The sequence below is a fragment of the Emydura macquarii genome, unplaced genomic scaffold (genome assembly GCF_026122565.2).
Source record: "Emydura macquarii macquarii isolate MOO-44397 ecotype Brisbane River unplaced genomic scaffold, CSIRO-AGI_Emac_v2 contig_1348, whole genome shotgun sequence".
Classification (NCBI taxonomy): domain Eukaryota; kingdom Metazoa; phylum Chordata; order Testudines; family Chelidae; genus Emydura; species Emydura macquarii.
The window spans coordinates 5,780,633-5,797,672 of record NW_027131485.1 but is presented as its reverse complement, the minus strand read 5'-3'; the positions used below and the strand labels follow the sequence as shown (position 1 = coordinate 5,797,672).

Genomic DNA, 17,040 nt, shown 5'->3' with positions numbered 1-17,040 from the left:
CTTAATAATAGTGATCATAATTAAATTAAATTTAACATCCTTGTAAGGGGCAAAATACCAAAGAAACTCACCACAGTAGGATTTAACTTCAAAAAGGGGAGCTACACAAAAATGAGGAGGTTAGTTAAGTGGAAATTAAAAAGAATAGTCAGAGTGAAATGTCTGCAAGCTGCGTGGAAACTTTTAAAAAACAACATAATAGAGGCTCAAATGTATATCCCAAATTTCTAAAAAAAGTAAGAGGACTAAAAAAAACCCAATATTATGGCTACACAACAGAGCAAAAGGGATGGTTAGATTCAAAAAGACATTCTTTAAAAATTGGAAGTCAAATTCTACTGAGGAAAATAGAAAATAACATAAATTCTGGCACATCAAGTGTAACAGCATAATTAGGAAAGCCAAAAAAGAATTTGAAGAGCATCTAACGAAAGGCACAAAAACTAAAAGCAAAATAATTAAGTACATCAGAAGCAGGAAACCTACCAAACAATCAGTGGAGCCCACTGGGTGATCAAAGTGGTAAAGGAGCACTCCAGGAAGTCAAGGCTGTTGTGGAGAACCTAACATGAATTCTTTGCTTCAGTCCACTGCAGAAGATGTAAGGGAGATTCCCACACCTGAGCCATTCTTTTTAGGAGACAGATCTGAGGAACTATCCCAGACTGAGGTGTCAGTAGAGGAGGATTTGGAACAAATTGATAAAGTAAACAGTAATAAATCATGAGGACCAGATGGTACTCACCCAGGAGTTCTGAATGAACTCGGATATGAAATTGCATAACTACTAAATATGGTACATAACCTATCGCTTAAATCAGCCTCTGTACCAGATGACTAGTGGATAACTAATATAAAGGCAATTTTTAAAAAGGCTCCAGAGGTAGTCCACGCAATTAAAGGCTGGTAAACCTGACTTAAGTATGAGGCACATTCGTTGAAACTGTAGTGAAGAACATAATCGTCAGACACACAGATGAACACGAAATGTTGGGGGAAGATTGAACAGGGCTTTTGTAAAGGAAATCATGTATCGTTAATCTAATGTAATTCTTTGAGGGGGTCAATAAACATGTGAACAAAGGTGATCCACTGGATATAGTGTACTTGGACTTTCAGAAGGCCTTTGAGAAGGTCCCTCACTAAAAGCTCTTAAGCAAAGTAAGCAGTCATGATAAGAGGGAAGGTCCTCTCATTGATCAGTAACTGATTAAAAGATAGGAAACACAGATTAGGAATAAATGGTCAGTTTTCACAGTGGAGAGAGATAAATAGTGGGGTCCCCCAGGGATCTGTACTGGGATCAGTGCTGTTCAACATATTCATAAATGATCTGGGAAAGGGGGTAAACAGGGAGGTGGCAAAGTTTGCAGATGATACAAAATTACTCAAGATAGTTAAATCCAAAGTAAGCTGCAAAGAGTTACAAAGGGATCTCACAAAACTGGGAGAACTAGGCAAGAAAATGGCAGGTGCAATTCAGTGTTAATAAATGCAAAAGTAATACACATTGGATAACATAATCTCAACTCCACATACAAAATGATGAAGTATAAATTAACTGTTACCACTCAAGAAAGAGATCTTTGAGTTATCGTGGATAGTTCTCTGAAAACGTCTTCTTAATGTGCAGCAGTAGTCAAAAAAGCTAATAGAATGTTAGGAACCATTAGGAAAAGGATAGATAAGACAGAAAATATCATACCTCTATGTAAATCCATGTTACACCCATACTTGGAATACTATGTATAGTTCTGGGTTGCCCCATCTCAAAAAACATATATTAGAATTGGAAAAAGTACAGAGAGGGGCAAGAAAAATTATTAAGGTATGGAACAGCTTCCATACGAGGAGAGACTAAAAAGACTGGGACTGTTCAGCTTGGAAAAGAGACAAATGAGGGGTGATATGACAGAGGTCTGTAAAATCATGAAATGGTATAGAGAAAGTGAATAAGAAAGTATCATTTACACCCTCACATAACATTTGAACCGGCGGCCACCCAGGGTTCAAGCTCGACTGTTTTGTAGTTTAGATGCTGCCCTACTGGACTTGTGCTCTGGGAGCCTGCCAAAAGTATTCCACAATCCCATGGGCTAGCTATCTTTGTCCTCTGGACAGCCAAGTTTGGTGAACAGTCAAGTTTTCCCACACTGCACCACACACAAAAGGCTAGAGCAGCCACATTTTGGGAGAGCACTAGGAAGTCTGGAATATGAGTGGTTGGAGTCAGGTCCACATAATGCCATGTAGACACCAGGTTGGGAGCCAGTGTTCAGCTATGCCTAACCTGTGATTATAAATGAGTGTAAATGCTCAAGCCCTATTTTAACAAACCCAGGATCTGCCAACTCAAGTTCTACTAATCCTGGACTTACATTGCAGTGTAGATGTATCCATAGGGGACACCATGCTTGGTGGTGGTTCTTCACTGCGAGTAGTTTCTGTTAGTGTTCTCCAGAGAAAAGCATGGCTCCCAATTCTTGTCTCATGGTTTTAATATACAGCAGTGACCTTGCATGGTCTTGGACTGCATTTTAATAAATAAAAATATAGTGCTTGTGAAACATGGCCTTTGCTCCTGTCATGGATGGTCCAGTGGAATACCTGACTGGTGAGACAAGGCACTTAGGATATGTCTACCTTGGAGCCATGAGTGTAAATGGAAGCGCATGTGCACTTGCTTGTGTAGCAAGCTTGTGCTTGTAGCCCACACCACAGCATCTTCACTTCAGTTTTTAGTGAGCTAGCGAGAGTACAGCCAGCACAGTTATGTCTACACTATCTGCTATTTGCACTCATGGCTGCTGTGTAGACATATCCTTAGAGAAATAAGTTCTTGACGTCATACCCTAGAAGTAGAGTATGTATTGTTGATGTTGTAATAGTCCACTAAATACCAAAATTTACTCTTCTGGTTCTTGGTTCCTGGCTTAGGGATGATGTGGAAGCTTACCATGGAAACAGGTGAGATCCCTTCCTGTGGGACACGTGCTTGTGCTGATTCTTGCAAGTGCAGCTCCCTACACTGTATTGCATTGGTTTTGGAACACTATTTGAGTACTGCATCCTCCTGATGAGATATGACCTATGTGCCCTGGGCATCTATCATTGCCTTCGTAGGGTCATGGCCCCTTCAGTGCCCACCCCTGGGATACAGCTAAGGAAAGGGGTGCTGATTTGAGGGTGAGGAATGCCCAGTGTTCTCTGTGGTGCTGGAAGACATGACAGTATGTCTACTTGCTGCTGATTACTGTACATGTGCACTTGTAACAGCCATATTTCTACCGCTTCTCTGAGATGTGCTTTCTAACTGTACTACAGCTACCATTGCTAAGGTTGGATGTGAACTTTTTTTTTATCGATGTCCCCAGCAACAGTTGTGTTGCACTTTCCCTCTGTCTGTCTGGTATACCTGCTGTTTCTCACTCCCCTTTGGCTCCTGTAATGCCACCACTGAGAGATACCTGCTGACTTGTCTCCCATTGCTTGTTTCCTCATTCTCAGGTGTGTCTCAGTCTCTCCTGTTGGAGCTTTGCCATGGGGTATAAATAATTAAATAGTTATTGGAGCAGGAACTTGAACATGGGTCTCCTGCCTCCCAAGTGAGTGCCCTAAATGCCAGGCTATAATGTCAGTGTCTCTCCCTATGATTAATCAAGTGTTTTATATACAGTGGAAAAGCTTTGCTTCTAATGAGGAAGTTTTAAAGACTGGGGAATTATAGCCAAAATGATTGAAATGTGGTTGTATCAAGTGACTTTAACAGCTGAGGAACTAAAACGCACAGAGGGCAATTATCAGCACGCTAAATTATCATCTGACATTCCTGTGGCCAGTGGAGATTGTGACAATGGGAGAACCTGGGAGCCCTTTTAGTTTTGTCTTCTTTTTATGTGCATCTTATTCCCAGATGTTTTAAGAGAATGAATGAACTGTAAGGGTACTGGAAACTTTATCTACTATATTTTACCACAACTGATTATTTCCATAAATTTAAATACTTGGATTTTATTCACTGTAATGTGTATAGTTAGTTATATAGTCAGTTATCCTAGTTTTAGGTTCACAAATACTTGGAAATACAAATTTAGTCTGAAATAGAAGTATATTAATTTAAATTATTTTAAAAATCACTATTAATCAGTTGCCTATATTTTGTTCACAGAAACAGCTTGGTAGAATGGTGAGAACTTATGAGAGACGAATAAACTGGCTTTCTATCGCTAGCAGAAGAATATGGGGAACTGTTTGTGGACAGAGGTATTAGTATTGGACATTATGGGTCCATGTTGCAGAAGTGGCGTCCTAATTTGTGCCTATAAATGAGCATAGAGACACAGTACAGAACATGTATCCTCCTAGATGCATCATTTGCAAATAAGTGACTTGTGCATGCAATTCAAGTATCCATTTTTGAAATCTGTTCAGCATTTAAGAATATCTTTATTATTGATGATGGGGTGTTCAGTGGACCATAAAGACCCTAAAGTTCAAATATACTAGAAAAGAAGGCACAGCTTCAATGAGACCGATTAAAATACACATTTAAAGTTGAGTTATCTAGGACATAGTTTCTCAACCTGTGGTACACGTACCCCTGGGGGTACGTGAGACACAGACGGGGTACCCCAGGAAAAACGGAGTGAAGGGGAGGTGGGTGGCAGCTGCCGACTTCTGGGGAAGCCAGGCAGCAGCAGCCCGCTTCCCATCCGGTCCCCTGCTTCCTGCCTGGTCACAGCTCCCAGCTGGGTGGTGGGCGGCAGCCACTACAGTCCCGGGAAGCCGGGCTGCATCCGCCCACTTCCCGTCCTGTCACAGCTGGGAAGCAAGCGGCAGCCACCAGCTCTTGGGAGAGGCGGGCGGCAGTCCCCTGCTTCCCGCCTGGTCACAGCTCCCAGATGGGAGCCCAGTGGCAACCTCCTGCGTCTTGCGAGCTGGGCTCGCAGCTGGGTGGCAGCCACCTGTGCCCCGGCTCCGAGCCGAGGGAAAGCCTCCAGTGCCCCGGCTTGAAGACGGGCAGCAGCCGCCTGCCAACATCCCTGGGTCCCAGCTGGTGCGGAAGCCTCCTCTGCCCCAGCTCGGATTGGGTGGCAGTCGCCCACCTCCCAGGCTGTCAGCCAGGTGGCAGCCGCCTACAGCTTGCCCAGGTGGCAGCTCCCCTCCCTGGCTCAAAGTCCAGTGCCCAGAAAACTTGTCAATTTCTCTGCTAGCTGAGCAGTGAAATTGACAACTATGACAGTATTTCACCAGTTACCCTCTTTTCCTGTCTCTCTCTCTCTCTCTCTCTTTCCTTCCCTGTCTCTCTCTCACCCCTTTCTCCTCTCAAATCTATGGCCAAAAATTTGGCGCAGCACTTTATATTCCCCAGCATTGGCATGCCGCTCAAAGCCTCCTAGCTTTGGCCAACATCACCTCTAGACCAGGTACATACTTGAGTTGTGCACCCCTGGTGTAAAGGTGGTAACCCTACCCACACTAGATCTGACATCTGTCCTATCACAGCCTTATATACTCAGCCCTTCTTCCAACATATGGCTCACATTAGTCTGTAAATATAAAATCCCATGGAATATTGAGTGTTGGGGTACTTGCTACTTAAAAGGTTGAGAAACACTGATCTAGGAAATGACCCTTTGGGAAATGTTCTGTCTTAATCCCCATGTAAACAGAGTTTGATGTGTCTGGCCGCAAAGACCAAAACCCTAAGACCCTTCCCTGCATAGCAAATTGGGCCACCTGTACTTAATGTTAAAGCCTTCTATTGCAAAGGCTCAGGCACCAAAATCTTCTACCCAGCCACACTCATATACTTAATCCTTTTTGTCCCAACACTGTATATGGAGTTTTAGAACCACAATAAAAATGGTGGGAGACCACACTCTTCTCACCTTTTGAGCTGTATTATGGAGGTCCAGCTGCCAACTCTCCTGCAGCATTAGGGTAAAACAAAACACACTCCATGTGGAATAAGTAAGGGCCCGATCCTGGAAACGCTTACAGGGACTATTCATGTGATTAAAGTTAGGCATATGCATTAGTGTTTGCTGGATAGGGACCATAATATGGCTCAATAAAATTATGTTAGACAGTGATTATTTCAAATCAGACAGTCACTGACTAACACAATGCTATAGATCAGTGACACTCAAGACTCCAGAACCACAGGTGGCTTTTTAATCTGTTTCCTGCAGCTCTTAGCAGCATATGATATTAAAAGACTGGGTGATTTAATTAACCAAGTGTAGTTGATAAAATAATAATACTTGGTCAGCCATTTTGCTATGAGAATAATATAACTAAATATTTCCCTGTCATAAGAACGGCCATACTGGGTCAGACCAATGGTCCATCTAGTTGTCATACTGTTTAAATATGAATATATAGTACTGTAGTAAATGAAACAATTCACACCACTGTGGCTTTTTTGGGTAATGTTGATCACTAATTTGGCTCCTGAACCACTGAGGTCTGAGTATCTCTAATATAGATCCATGTTCTGACCACAGTTCAGCAAACACTAATGCACATGCGGAACTTTAATCACATGAATAATCCCTGTACTTCCAGGAGTTAGCCCTTGCTTATTCCATACTGAGCATGATTTGTTTTACCCTAATGCTGCAGGTGAGAGTGTGTGTGAGGAGAGAGACAGAGATCACTTCATAGATTTTAAGGCCAAACTTGAACAATAATTAGCTCAGTATTCAATAAAATATCTAAACAGTAAAGTGAAGAGACAGAAATATTGTCTGTGATTTGGGTCTTTTTTAATTAAGGCATGTATTCCTTGTGTAGGGTTGTTATACTTGTTGACATCTCAGTAACAAATTCCTTGTACATCATTCATATCCAACATTCCTTGCGACTTTTACTTGAAGAACAAATGTCAAACAAGGATTTCTTCAATATTATAGCGTAAGTAGCTGTTTAAAGAAAAATATTTTTGATCAGTTACCTGTAATGCACTGTGGGCAAGCAGTACCCTGGTTGCTGAATAGAAAAATGACATGAAAGGTGTCTCACTAGCCAATATCTTACCTGATATTTTACAATATTTAACTTTTTGTAATAAAATAATTACAAGTATAACTTATGAAAGCCATCCTGATTTGCCCTTATCACTATTTTAAACAGCTGAAATATACAGTGGCCAGTCTGGTAATTAAGGATAATCATCTACTTTCTGATGTTTATGCTGCATGATTTTGCATATTTCAGTGAACCCCAATAACAAATACTGTGCATATTATAGTAATGAGAACAGTGTCAAAATTCAAGTGTCAAAAGCATTACATTTTTAAATAAATAATTGGGTTTCTGAGGTCCCCCCCCCACTGCAAAATCCCTCTTGCAATTTAGAAAAGGCATAAATACAAGTGTATGAACGTTGAATAATATTTTCCTAGTATACAACAATGTTAAAATGCCTTAATTCACAGATAGGTGTGAAATGTTCCATGGCTTGAAACAGAAACTGATATCAGACAACAAACATGTGTAATGCTAGATTTTATCTAGGGAATTTACTCTGTTCCCTCGTGCACTATAATTTGAAAATTTAACTACTGTTTTGTATTCTCCAAAGATTTGGAAGTGACATCAAATCTTGGAAGCCAGAAATGGTTCCTTCAAATCCAGAAAATTTACAAAATGCCTGGAGGTACAATCAAATTATAACTTGCTTATATTTATTAATTTAGTGAAAGTGCTTATCTTAGAACAAAGGTAGCATAGAATCAGGTTTAACCAGAGCAGTGAACAATTTTGCAGATTTAAAAAATGTAGTGTGTTGTGCTGTACTGTAGTTTGTGTATTCCTACTCTGAAAAATAACTGTGAAAACAGCATGATAGCATTTAATGTTTAGTGTGTTCCATATCATATGTGCTCCATTTACAAGTATAAAGGTGTTTTTTTAAATAACAGCCAAACCTTCAGATTCAACCTGGTAGCTGAAAGTCAGTCTGGATTCTTTTTTCCCTATATACCACCACCACTCTGCATGCCAAATTACGCCCTCATTGAACCTATGCAATCCCATTGTCTTCAGAAGATCTGCACAGATGTAACTGATTGGAATTTAGTAAATAGTTCTGTTGATGCATGAGAGAGTAGAATCATGAGTTAGCATGGAGTCTCAGATTACAGCTTCCCCATATAAAGTGCATAAATAATCCTTCTGCTTTAAGATTGTGCCTTGATCTTTTTCAGAGTGGCTAATTTGCTGTGGCTGCCATACAAAAATTAGGCCACTCCCCTTGGGCCATCATATCATTGGGCTGTGCTGAATGTCATCATTCAAAAGCTATTTCTATATTCCAGTGCATCACCATGAGATTTTAGTTGAGATAGTGGGTTTAGTGACTTTTATTGCTTCCTGCAGCAAAGTCTTTCTATTGTGTATTCTTTGCATTCTGATTATTAGTAAACTCTCCTTCTAGATGGGTGTTAAGCCTGCAGTGCAAAGGCAGTAGAAATGTAATGAGTGCTCTAAGAAGAGCAGTGGAAGTAGACCTCAAAGATAAAGACAAACATTTATCTCAAGGACTTTATCTGCTTACCACTGGAGTTCCTGACCAGGAGATGGTGGGTATCATTACAAAATTTTGCATGTTCTTTGTAAATATTTATTGCTTATTCAGAACTAATCTAAATTTTTTTTCAGCTGCCTCCAGTAGTTTGGTAATAGAACACTTGTCTTTCATATACATTAGCACATTGACGATGCCAGGATCTGTGATTTCACCTCCTGAAATTATTCATTCTTATATATGCAAGGCAGGAAATATCACTGGATGAATCTGAAAAGGTTCTGGACGTTTTTGTGTGACCCATTCCGCCACACAAACTGACACTGTAGAGCCCTTTTCTAGTGACAGCAGGATCTTCCTTGCCCACTCCTGCCTGTATCTGGCAACTCTTCATCAGCCCACCCATGCCCCATCTGCAGAAGAAGACGAGTCCACTCCCACTTCAGCCAGGCAGCACATTCTTCTCCAGACAGAAGAGGATTTAAATTATAAGATGAAATCTCTCATCAGTTCTGTAGCTAACTTTACAGTACATTTACCTAGAGTAAAGCTCTGAGAGTCAGAGTCACAATTGGTATGAAGCAATGTTGCTCCAGTGACTTCAGTGGAATGATGTTGATTTACATCGGCTTATGATCTGGCCCTACAAGTCAATAAAATAGTCAGACTCTTCAGAAGTTAATTGTGGTAGCTTTTCTTTTTGTCTTGTAGCATGCAGTTAGTGCTTACGTGGCAGATGTCTGTGGAGGTTGTGATTTGCATCTTCATGTCTGTCTGTTCAATGTAAATAGTTTTGACCCCAGTGGCATTATTCCATCCCGCTATGCCAGTCCAAATGAAACCGCCAGCATTTTTAGAGAAATAGTACATGCTGCCAATGGAAGATTTCATTGGTTTGGAGAAACAGGTATGTTTTTTTAATTTCCATCTTAATACATTCCTCCTCCAGTGGGGAAGTCTGTAGTGAACTATTACATGCAACTGTTTCCTAAGGCAAATAGTTTCCCCTTTACATTGTGTTAAGATATTATACTGGGACTGAAATAGACAGAGAACTCATTCTGCTCAAGGCCTGTAGGTGTTACTGCAATATAAAAGTTTAATAAAGATGCTGGATTTCTGTACTGTAGTACTTTAGAACCTAATTAGAAACTAAAGTACTCACAAGACAACTGATAGGTGTTTCTAAGGAGAAACGTTTTAAAGTTTTTAATTACTAATGAAGTGTGGGCTAAATTATATCTAGCCCTAATGAGGGATGCACTTAACTTTTTTGTCCCCTTTCTGTTTATTTTTTGTGTGCTCTGCAAGTTGCAATATGCTTTCTTTAAATAATTACCTATTGATAAGCATATATTTGGTTACCAGGCATTTATGAAAGTGATGACATCAGTATTATTGTGACTGAAATGGAAAAAGCAGTCAACTACTCCCAAAAGGTATGCTTTAAAAATATCATTTTAAATTTTCTTTAGAAAATAACTTTACAATATTTGTTCAGTTAATGGTGTTCAGGCGTTAGCTACAAAATCAAAATAATTTGTAAGATACGGCATGATTTAGGATAATATAAAATAATATTTAAGGTAAAAATATAGTTCTGCTCTGAAAAGCAACTATAAAAATGGCATTGTGGTGTTCCATGTTTGTGTTTCAGTGATTGCATATCAAATATGATGAGTTTAATAATTAAAAGGACGCTCTTTCTCTGTCAATCTTGTAAACTCAGCCTAGGCTTTGAGAGTCAAGCTGAGTGGTTCTTACACATCACCGATAATTAAGATTCTGCAAGCCAAATTATGCCTTCAGTTATTCCTGAACAACTCAAAGGGCAACAGTAAATATAACTGTGACATAATTTGGCCTGCAAAATCTTTATTACTGGTGATGATATACAAAATGGTCAGAACTCTGCCGTGTAGTCTAGTCTAGTTGTAGTCTAGTCTAGAGGATAAAGCACTGGGATTGGTGAAGCTTTGGGATTGACTGAAGCTAATTTCTGTAAAACATTTTGGTTTTGGCTTTATCCTCTCTTATTTCAAACAGGTGGCTGTTTAAAATGTTTACTTAAATTGCCTGCAAAGGAACTGTTAAGTATAGCAACAAACTGAATTTTCATTTCAGTGTGCCTTGCTGGTGGAATCCTTAAAGCAACGTTCAGGAAGTCATTTGGTTAATCAGTTTATCCCAGAAGAAGACTTAAAGATTCTCTTGAAAAAGGAGAGAAGTAGAGCACAGGAATTGCTGCCTCCTAAACCTACAGCGCTCACTCTGGCTAGAATGGTTTGATTTCATTTAATACCCACATTTTAAAGATGAAATCTGTTTTAGTCAGTGACCACACACAATAGGTAAAATGCTGCCCTTTCGAAGAGAAAAGTGCTTAAGCTGGAAATGTCAGGGAATATCCTGTTGGTAAAATATCATACTCAGCAATTATATAGGTCTTTATATTGATGCTGCAAAACATTATCAGTAAGTAATCTTTTTAACAACCTTGTGAGGTATAGTGATACCTGCAAGGTGGTACAAGAGACCACCCTTGTAATGCAACCTCCCCCCCAGGAAACTGTACCAAAATGTCTACAATTACGATTCTGTGTTGCCTCTGTTTAAAAAAAAAAATCACTTTGAGTAGCCAGTTTTGTCAGTCCCTGGAGTTACGGTTTATAAGACATACTATTCTCAGGTTAGAAATGTGACTTTCCTAAGGCCCCACAGTGAGTCAGTATCAGAGCCATGATTAGAATTCAGGACTTCTTGCCTCCTGACCCTTTGCCCTTTCCTGTAAAACATGCTGCCTCCACGAGTTCCTTTTATTATTAATTTTTAGTTATTCATTTTTAAATGCATATGTATCTGGGCATGCTACAGGATGGATTTGCATATCTAATGGTTAGTGCTCACCCTATAGCTAGGTCCATATCTGGACCTAAGTTTAAAGTGCCTCATTCAGCCTTCTTATTAACTTTCTGACCTGAATTTAAAATCTGTATTTTCTGAATTAGGGAGAATATTCTCTAAAATGCATTTCTGTTTATGCTGATAAAATGTCAGTGGATAATCTCAAAAATTGTTCCATGATAAATTATCTAAGACAGAATTTGCCTACTATCACATCAAAAACACACAGGAAAAATGAATAATATAAGATATGAATATGAAGCATTGTTGTATACTAAGAGATGTGAAAAGCTTGCACAGACTTCTCCGTCTAAGTCTAGTGACCCTTTAATGTTCTTTTCATCTGATAGTTAGGGTTTGTCAGCTAGAGGTGATCAGATTTGTTATGCTATTTTTCTCAGAATATTCCATGTACATTCAGTAGCATAAAAAAGGTCTGACCCTGCAGTTAAAGCCAACAGGAGGAGTTCAATGAGAAAATACAGCACGGTGAATTCATTGGGGTGAGATGTTTCTGAAAGTTACTGCTAAAATTAATCTGCAACTTTGTCATTGGCATCAACTGGCAAACATTGGGGTGAGATGCTTCTGAAAGCTATCCTGTGCTAAAACTAATCTGTAAGTTTGTCAATTGGCATTTGTCATTGGCATAGAATGGAGAAAGAAGGAAGATAGAAAATAGTCTCTAGTGTATTGAGTTTCAGAATTCTGTAACTAAAATATAGTCAAAAGGAAATTTTTAGAAGATTCACACATTATCTGTGCTTTTAGAATATTAAAGACAATCATGAGGGGGAGAAAAATGCTGCCTTAAGAGCTCTGACATGGCGTCCAACTAGTGCCAAAGCAGAAATTCCACCACGTATGTATAGATAAAGTTCATTATTTTATATTCAAAGACACTGGAATAATTAGATTAGAACTAGTGTATTTAATCTTCACAAACACTTTTTAGAACTGATTATATACTTCTTAACCAGACAGCTATGACTATTAGGAAACATTACAGTTGTTTTCAAATTAAAGCTATTGCAGTTTAGAATATCAGAATTGATTTGGTTGTAAAGTCATATTCCATCATCTCTTGAAGGTTCAGCCAATAAGAAGTAATGTGTATTGTTACTTGCCTTCCCCAATGATTATGGTATTAATCTCTCAACTTCAGATACATAAACCTCTCCAAACTGGACCTTGGGACATTTTATCTGTTTGTAAGTGTCAAAACTTGTTGGTCCCCATTTGTTTGTGGAGAGCATGAGTGAATTAATAATATTGGACCATTATTATCTACATATACAATCTTTTAAGTATTACATCTGTGACTGTAAAATTATTAAATGAGTAGTGCATTGGAGTAACATTGCAAAAGCAAACATGATTATCCTATCTGAAACAATACAATATTTACTTTTATATTGTAGCTCAGCCAGTAAAAGAATGGCCTCAGGCTTCCGAGAAGAAGAAACATAAATCAAAAAAACAACCACAAATCTCTTTCTCAGTATTTTATACTGACAAAGGAAAAAATGTGGGTAAGTGCTCTCAACATGTGACACCTAAACATTTGTCTTTTTGCTTACAAAACTTTTTAGATATTAATTCACTAAACACCAGCAAGCTTTTTACCCTGATAAAGAGTGGAGTTCATAGAGGAAATGTATGGAAAGTAGTTTTTCAAATGGTGAACCATACAACCTGTGATTTATTTTATACTCTCATTGATTTCTCCATGATCTTGGCCAAATCACTTCTCTCTACCTCATTTCATTGTCTGTACATTGAATGGAATGACATTTACCCAACTTTGTAAAGTGCTTTGAAATCATCTGGTCAAAGATATAAGTCAATGTATTATTGTGGTATGAGCCCAGGTGGAAAAGTTTGGATCACAAAGCTCCACAGCAAATACAAGTTGAAAAGGGAAGTGATATTTTTTATATACATAGTATTTTAAAGAAACTTAGGCACATATATTATGCTAACTACAGAAAAGTTCCCATTGACTTCACTGGGGCCATGATTTCACTCAGAGTTTCTCATTTCACTTTTTTCTGCTCTTGCTAGGTGCAGTTTACAGAAAGTATCCAAAGACAAAGAGCGTGAGGAGGTCTGTTCCTTTTGCTACACTGCCAAAGGAAAATGAAATATGTTCAAGCAAAGAGGTAATCAGTTATTTATTAATGTTATCATCTTTATTAGACCATCTAAGATAAATTAATATTGAATATGAATATTTGTGACTTAGACAAATGTTATTTTGTATGTGGTTTTAATATTTGCTGTCATATGTCTAATTAACTTAACAGACTGTTCTGTTTTCTCTCTTAAAAGTGGTTGAACAAGTACAGTATAAAAAAGTTGAAGTTATATTTGCCCAGAATGATGTTTGGTCCCAACTGTATTCACCAGAAGAAAATGGTGGAATCTTTGCACAAGAAAGTGTCAGCAAAATACTGTACCATCTTCCCTAGTGTAGAAATCAATGTAAGTTGCTGCAAATATCATGAACCCGTGTATTTGAGGTGTATATCATAACATGGATTTGTATTCATTTAACACAGTTCCAGTAGGTCTCTAATTGTGCCAAACCAATGTTAAACTTAAACTATGAGTTAGGTTACTATCTTTCCCACAATATAGAAAAATAGACTCATGTTATCTGTTGATAAAATCTATATACAATTACTTTGGATAATATACAGTACACCTATACGAATATAATGTATACATTTAATATCCCTAGACTATTTCTGGATTAAGAACTCTTCTGCTTCTGTAATCTGAAAAAAAAATAAAGAGCCAAATCTATCAGTTCTTACTCAAATAGATTTCCCACTGAAATCAGTGAGAGTTGTGTGTGTGTAGAAACTGATGGATTTGGTTCAGGCTGTAAACATTTCCGTGCAATTAGTCAAAGTACAGACAATGCAGTAAACTGAGGGAAACAGCAGTTTCCCTCATACTTATTGATCAATGGCCTGTCACCTAACAAAAATACAAGAAATAAATGTATCCAGTCAAATTCTATCATATGCACCCTCATTGACCAGAGCAAGGTTTTCCTAATTTGGTTAAACCTAGAACAAAGGTGTAGTATAGGAGCTCTCCTACATCACATCCTTCAGCCCCTATATCATGGGTGTGTTAGGGGGAAACCTTCATGTCTCTGAGCAGCCATACAGACTAACACAGCAGCATAGTACATGTCTGCTGAAATAAGACATTCTTCTACAAATGTTGTGAATTGTTCTAGGGTATTGTGAAACATCTACAGTTTCAGCCTAAGGAACTAGAAGACTATGTTGAACAAATGGAGAGGGTGTTACATTGCTACATTCAAAGAATACAGTGGCTTCTCTCAGGTAGGTTTTACATCTGGGATAGGGATGAGGTTATAATCCATGATTATGCAGATGTAATCCAAGCATGATTAAAATCTTTCTTCTTGCCTACTCTTTCTACTGGCATAAGTAAACATTAGGTCTGTAAGGATCTATAGTCCATGATTATTGAGCTGCACAATTGCTGAAGTATCCACTCTCTTGTCCTCTCCTTGCTGCAGAATTGTGCTCCATAATCTAAACTTTCATTTTTTAAATTCATGTTTTTGGCAAAGTCCTCATGATTATAAAGAAAACCTTGAAATATGAACTAAGGGGATTTCTACACTGCGATGAAAAACCCTCAGCTGGCCTATACCAGTTAACTCGGGCTTGCAGGGCTCCGGATTTGGGCTGTTTCATGGCAGTGTAGACTCCAGGCTTGGGCTGGAACCTGAGCTCTGGGACCCTCCCACTTCACAGGATCATAGAGCCTGAGCTCCAGCCCAAACCCAGAAGTCTACATTGCAATGAAACAGCCTCCTCAAATGCCAGAAGTCTTTATTGCCCTTATATAGCTGCCAAAAGCTCCTGCTTTCCCACCTGACTTCTAGAATGCAATTATCAGCTCTCCCGCTTGCACACCCGATTCATCATGTTGAGAACTGAAGATGCAGGGATAGTGTAAAATAAATTAAATATACTGTAAAAAAAAAAATCACACAAGGGCCACTGTACTAATTGTATTACTGTTTTTGTTTATTTTTAAAAACAAAAATTTTAAATTTGCCGTGGAATTTCACCACCTCAGATTGCCACAGAATCCAGGGCCCTTGCAGCTGAATTTCGTTCCTGCTTGCTGTGGAGAACATAGAGCTCTGCTCATACATTTTTTAGTGTTTGTGAAGAGTGCCAGGTTGATATTCTTGGAAACAGATGCCTTCTGTCAACAGGACATGTACAGTACCGGCCACAGCAATGCAAGCTTCCCCACATTCACCACTACTAATGTGCCTTAACCTTGACATGGAGGGCCCATTCTAAGGCTGAAAAATGGTTCAGTATCCATATTGATTAACTCTTTGGGCTTGTCTTCATGCACAGTGCTTTAGCAGCTCTGCTGCACCACTGTAGCACTTTAATGAAGACGTTCCTGTGCCCTTGGGAGACCTGCTCCCATCAGCATAGTTACTTTACCTCCCCGAGAGGTGGTAGCTATGTCAGCGGGAGAAGCTCTACACAGCACCTTCAAAAGACAAGCCTGGAAGCTTAAATTCATAACTTTGCTAGACACTAAAAACCATGGTCTTAAAGACACTAGATATCTGGGTTTATTACAACAGTCTGTAACCCATACTAACCCTCCTTCTTTGTCCAGTGACAGAAGAGGTGTTAATGTGCTACTTCACCTTGAATGGTCCTTAGACTCTGTTAACTTTGTATGCTAAAGAATCTATTCCATCTTGTATTTAGCTGTGATGCTTTGAGGGATATTTACACTGTAGTTAGAAACCCGTAGCTGGCTCATGCCAACTGACCTGGGCTTATGGGCTTGGACAAAGGGGCTGTTTAACTGAGGTATAGATGTTCTGACTCAGGCTGCAGTCCGAGCTCTGGGACCCTCCTACCCCTCAGGGTCCCAGAGCCCGGCTCCCACCTGAATGTCTACACTGCAATTAAACAGCCCCACAAGCCAGAGTCAGCTAACAGGGCCAGCCACAGATTTTTAATTGCAGTGTAGACATACCATAAATGCCTTTCCCAGACCTGAATAAGAGCTCTGTGTAGTTCAAAAGCTTGTCTCTTTCACCAACAGAGGTTGGTCCAATAAAAGATATACCTCATCCACTTGTCTCTCTAATATCCTGGGCCCAACATGAATACAATAATGCTGCAAACAATGGAAAATTGTACTGACAAGGTCAGTTGAAATGGTATATTTATAAAATGAGCCCATGAACTGATATTATACTCTAAATCTCATGTTCCGGACTAGGGAGCCGGCGATTATTTGGCACCATTTTGGAGACAAAAGTATGCATCTTGATTGATACATCTGGTTCCATGGACCCTTATTTGCAACAGGTCACTAAAGAGCTTACCTCCCTCATCTGGGAACAGCTAAGAAAGAGTAATGCTAGGTACGTGTGAAAGCTGTTAACCAAAAACTGTTAAATAGCTAATGAAAATGGTATTGAAACACAATAGCAGCAGTTATTAGGAACTAGTACAGAACACACATTTTTATGTTTTAAACCAAAAAGTACCTATGAAATCTTACAT

The 17,040-nt window shown here is 39.0% G+C and overlaps 1 protein-coding gene across 4 annotated transcripts in view; it reads left to right on the top strand.

Moving 5' to 3' along the window:
- The window catches only part of VWA3A (von Willebrand factor A domain containing 3A), a 52,317-nt gene that overhangs the window by 22,159 nt on the left and 13,118 nt on the right, over positions 1-17,040 (top strand). For all 4 annotated transcript variants that reach the window (XR_010920339.1, XM_067550967.1, XM_067550968.1 and 1 more), the window contains 13 exons: positions 4,169-4,263; positions 6,799-6,918; positions 7,589-7,663; positions 8,444-8,588; positions 9,245-9,440; positions 9,902-9,972; positions 10,658-10,816; positions 12,209-12,299; positions 12,859-12,969; positions 13,502-13,599; positions 13,769-13,921; positions 14,691-14,799; positions 16,754-16,898. Coding sequence is in view for 3 of the 4 variants with exons in the window: in XM_067550967.1 (XP_067407068.1) it covers positions 4,169-4,263; positions 6,799-6,918; positions 7,589-7,663; positions 8,444-8,588; positions 9,245-9,440; positions 9,902-9,972; positions 10,658-10,816; positions 12,209-12,299; positions 12,859-12,969; positions 13,502-13,599; positions 13,769-13,921; positions 14,691-14,799; positions 16,754-16,898 (1,568 nt within the window). In the remaining variant the exon portion in view is untranslated. The remainder of the gene's footprint in view (positions 1-4,168; positions 4,264-6,798; positions 6,919-7,588; positions 7,664-8,443; positions 8,589-9,244; positions 9,441-9,901; positions 9,973-10,657; positions 10,817-12,208; positions 12,300-12,858; positions 12,970-13,501; positions 13,600-13,768; positions 13,922-14,690; positions 14,800-16,753; positions 16,899-17,040) is intronic.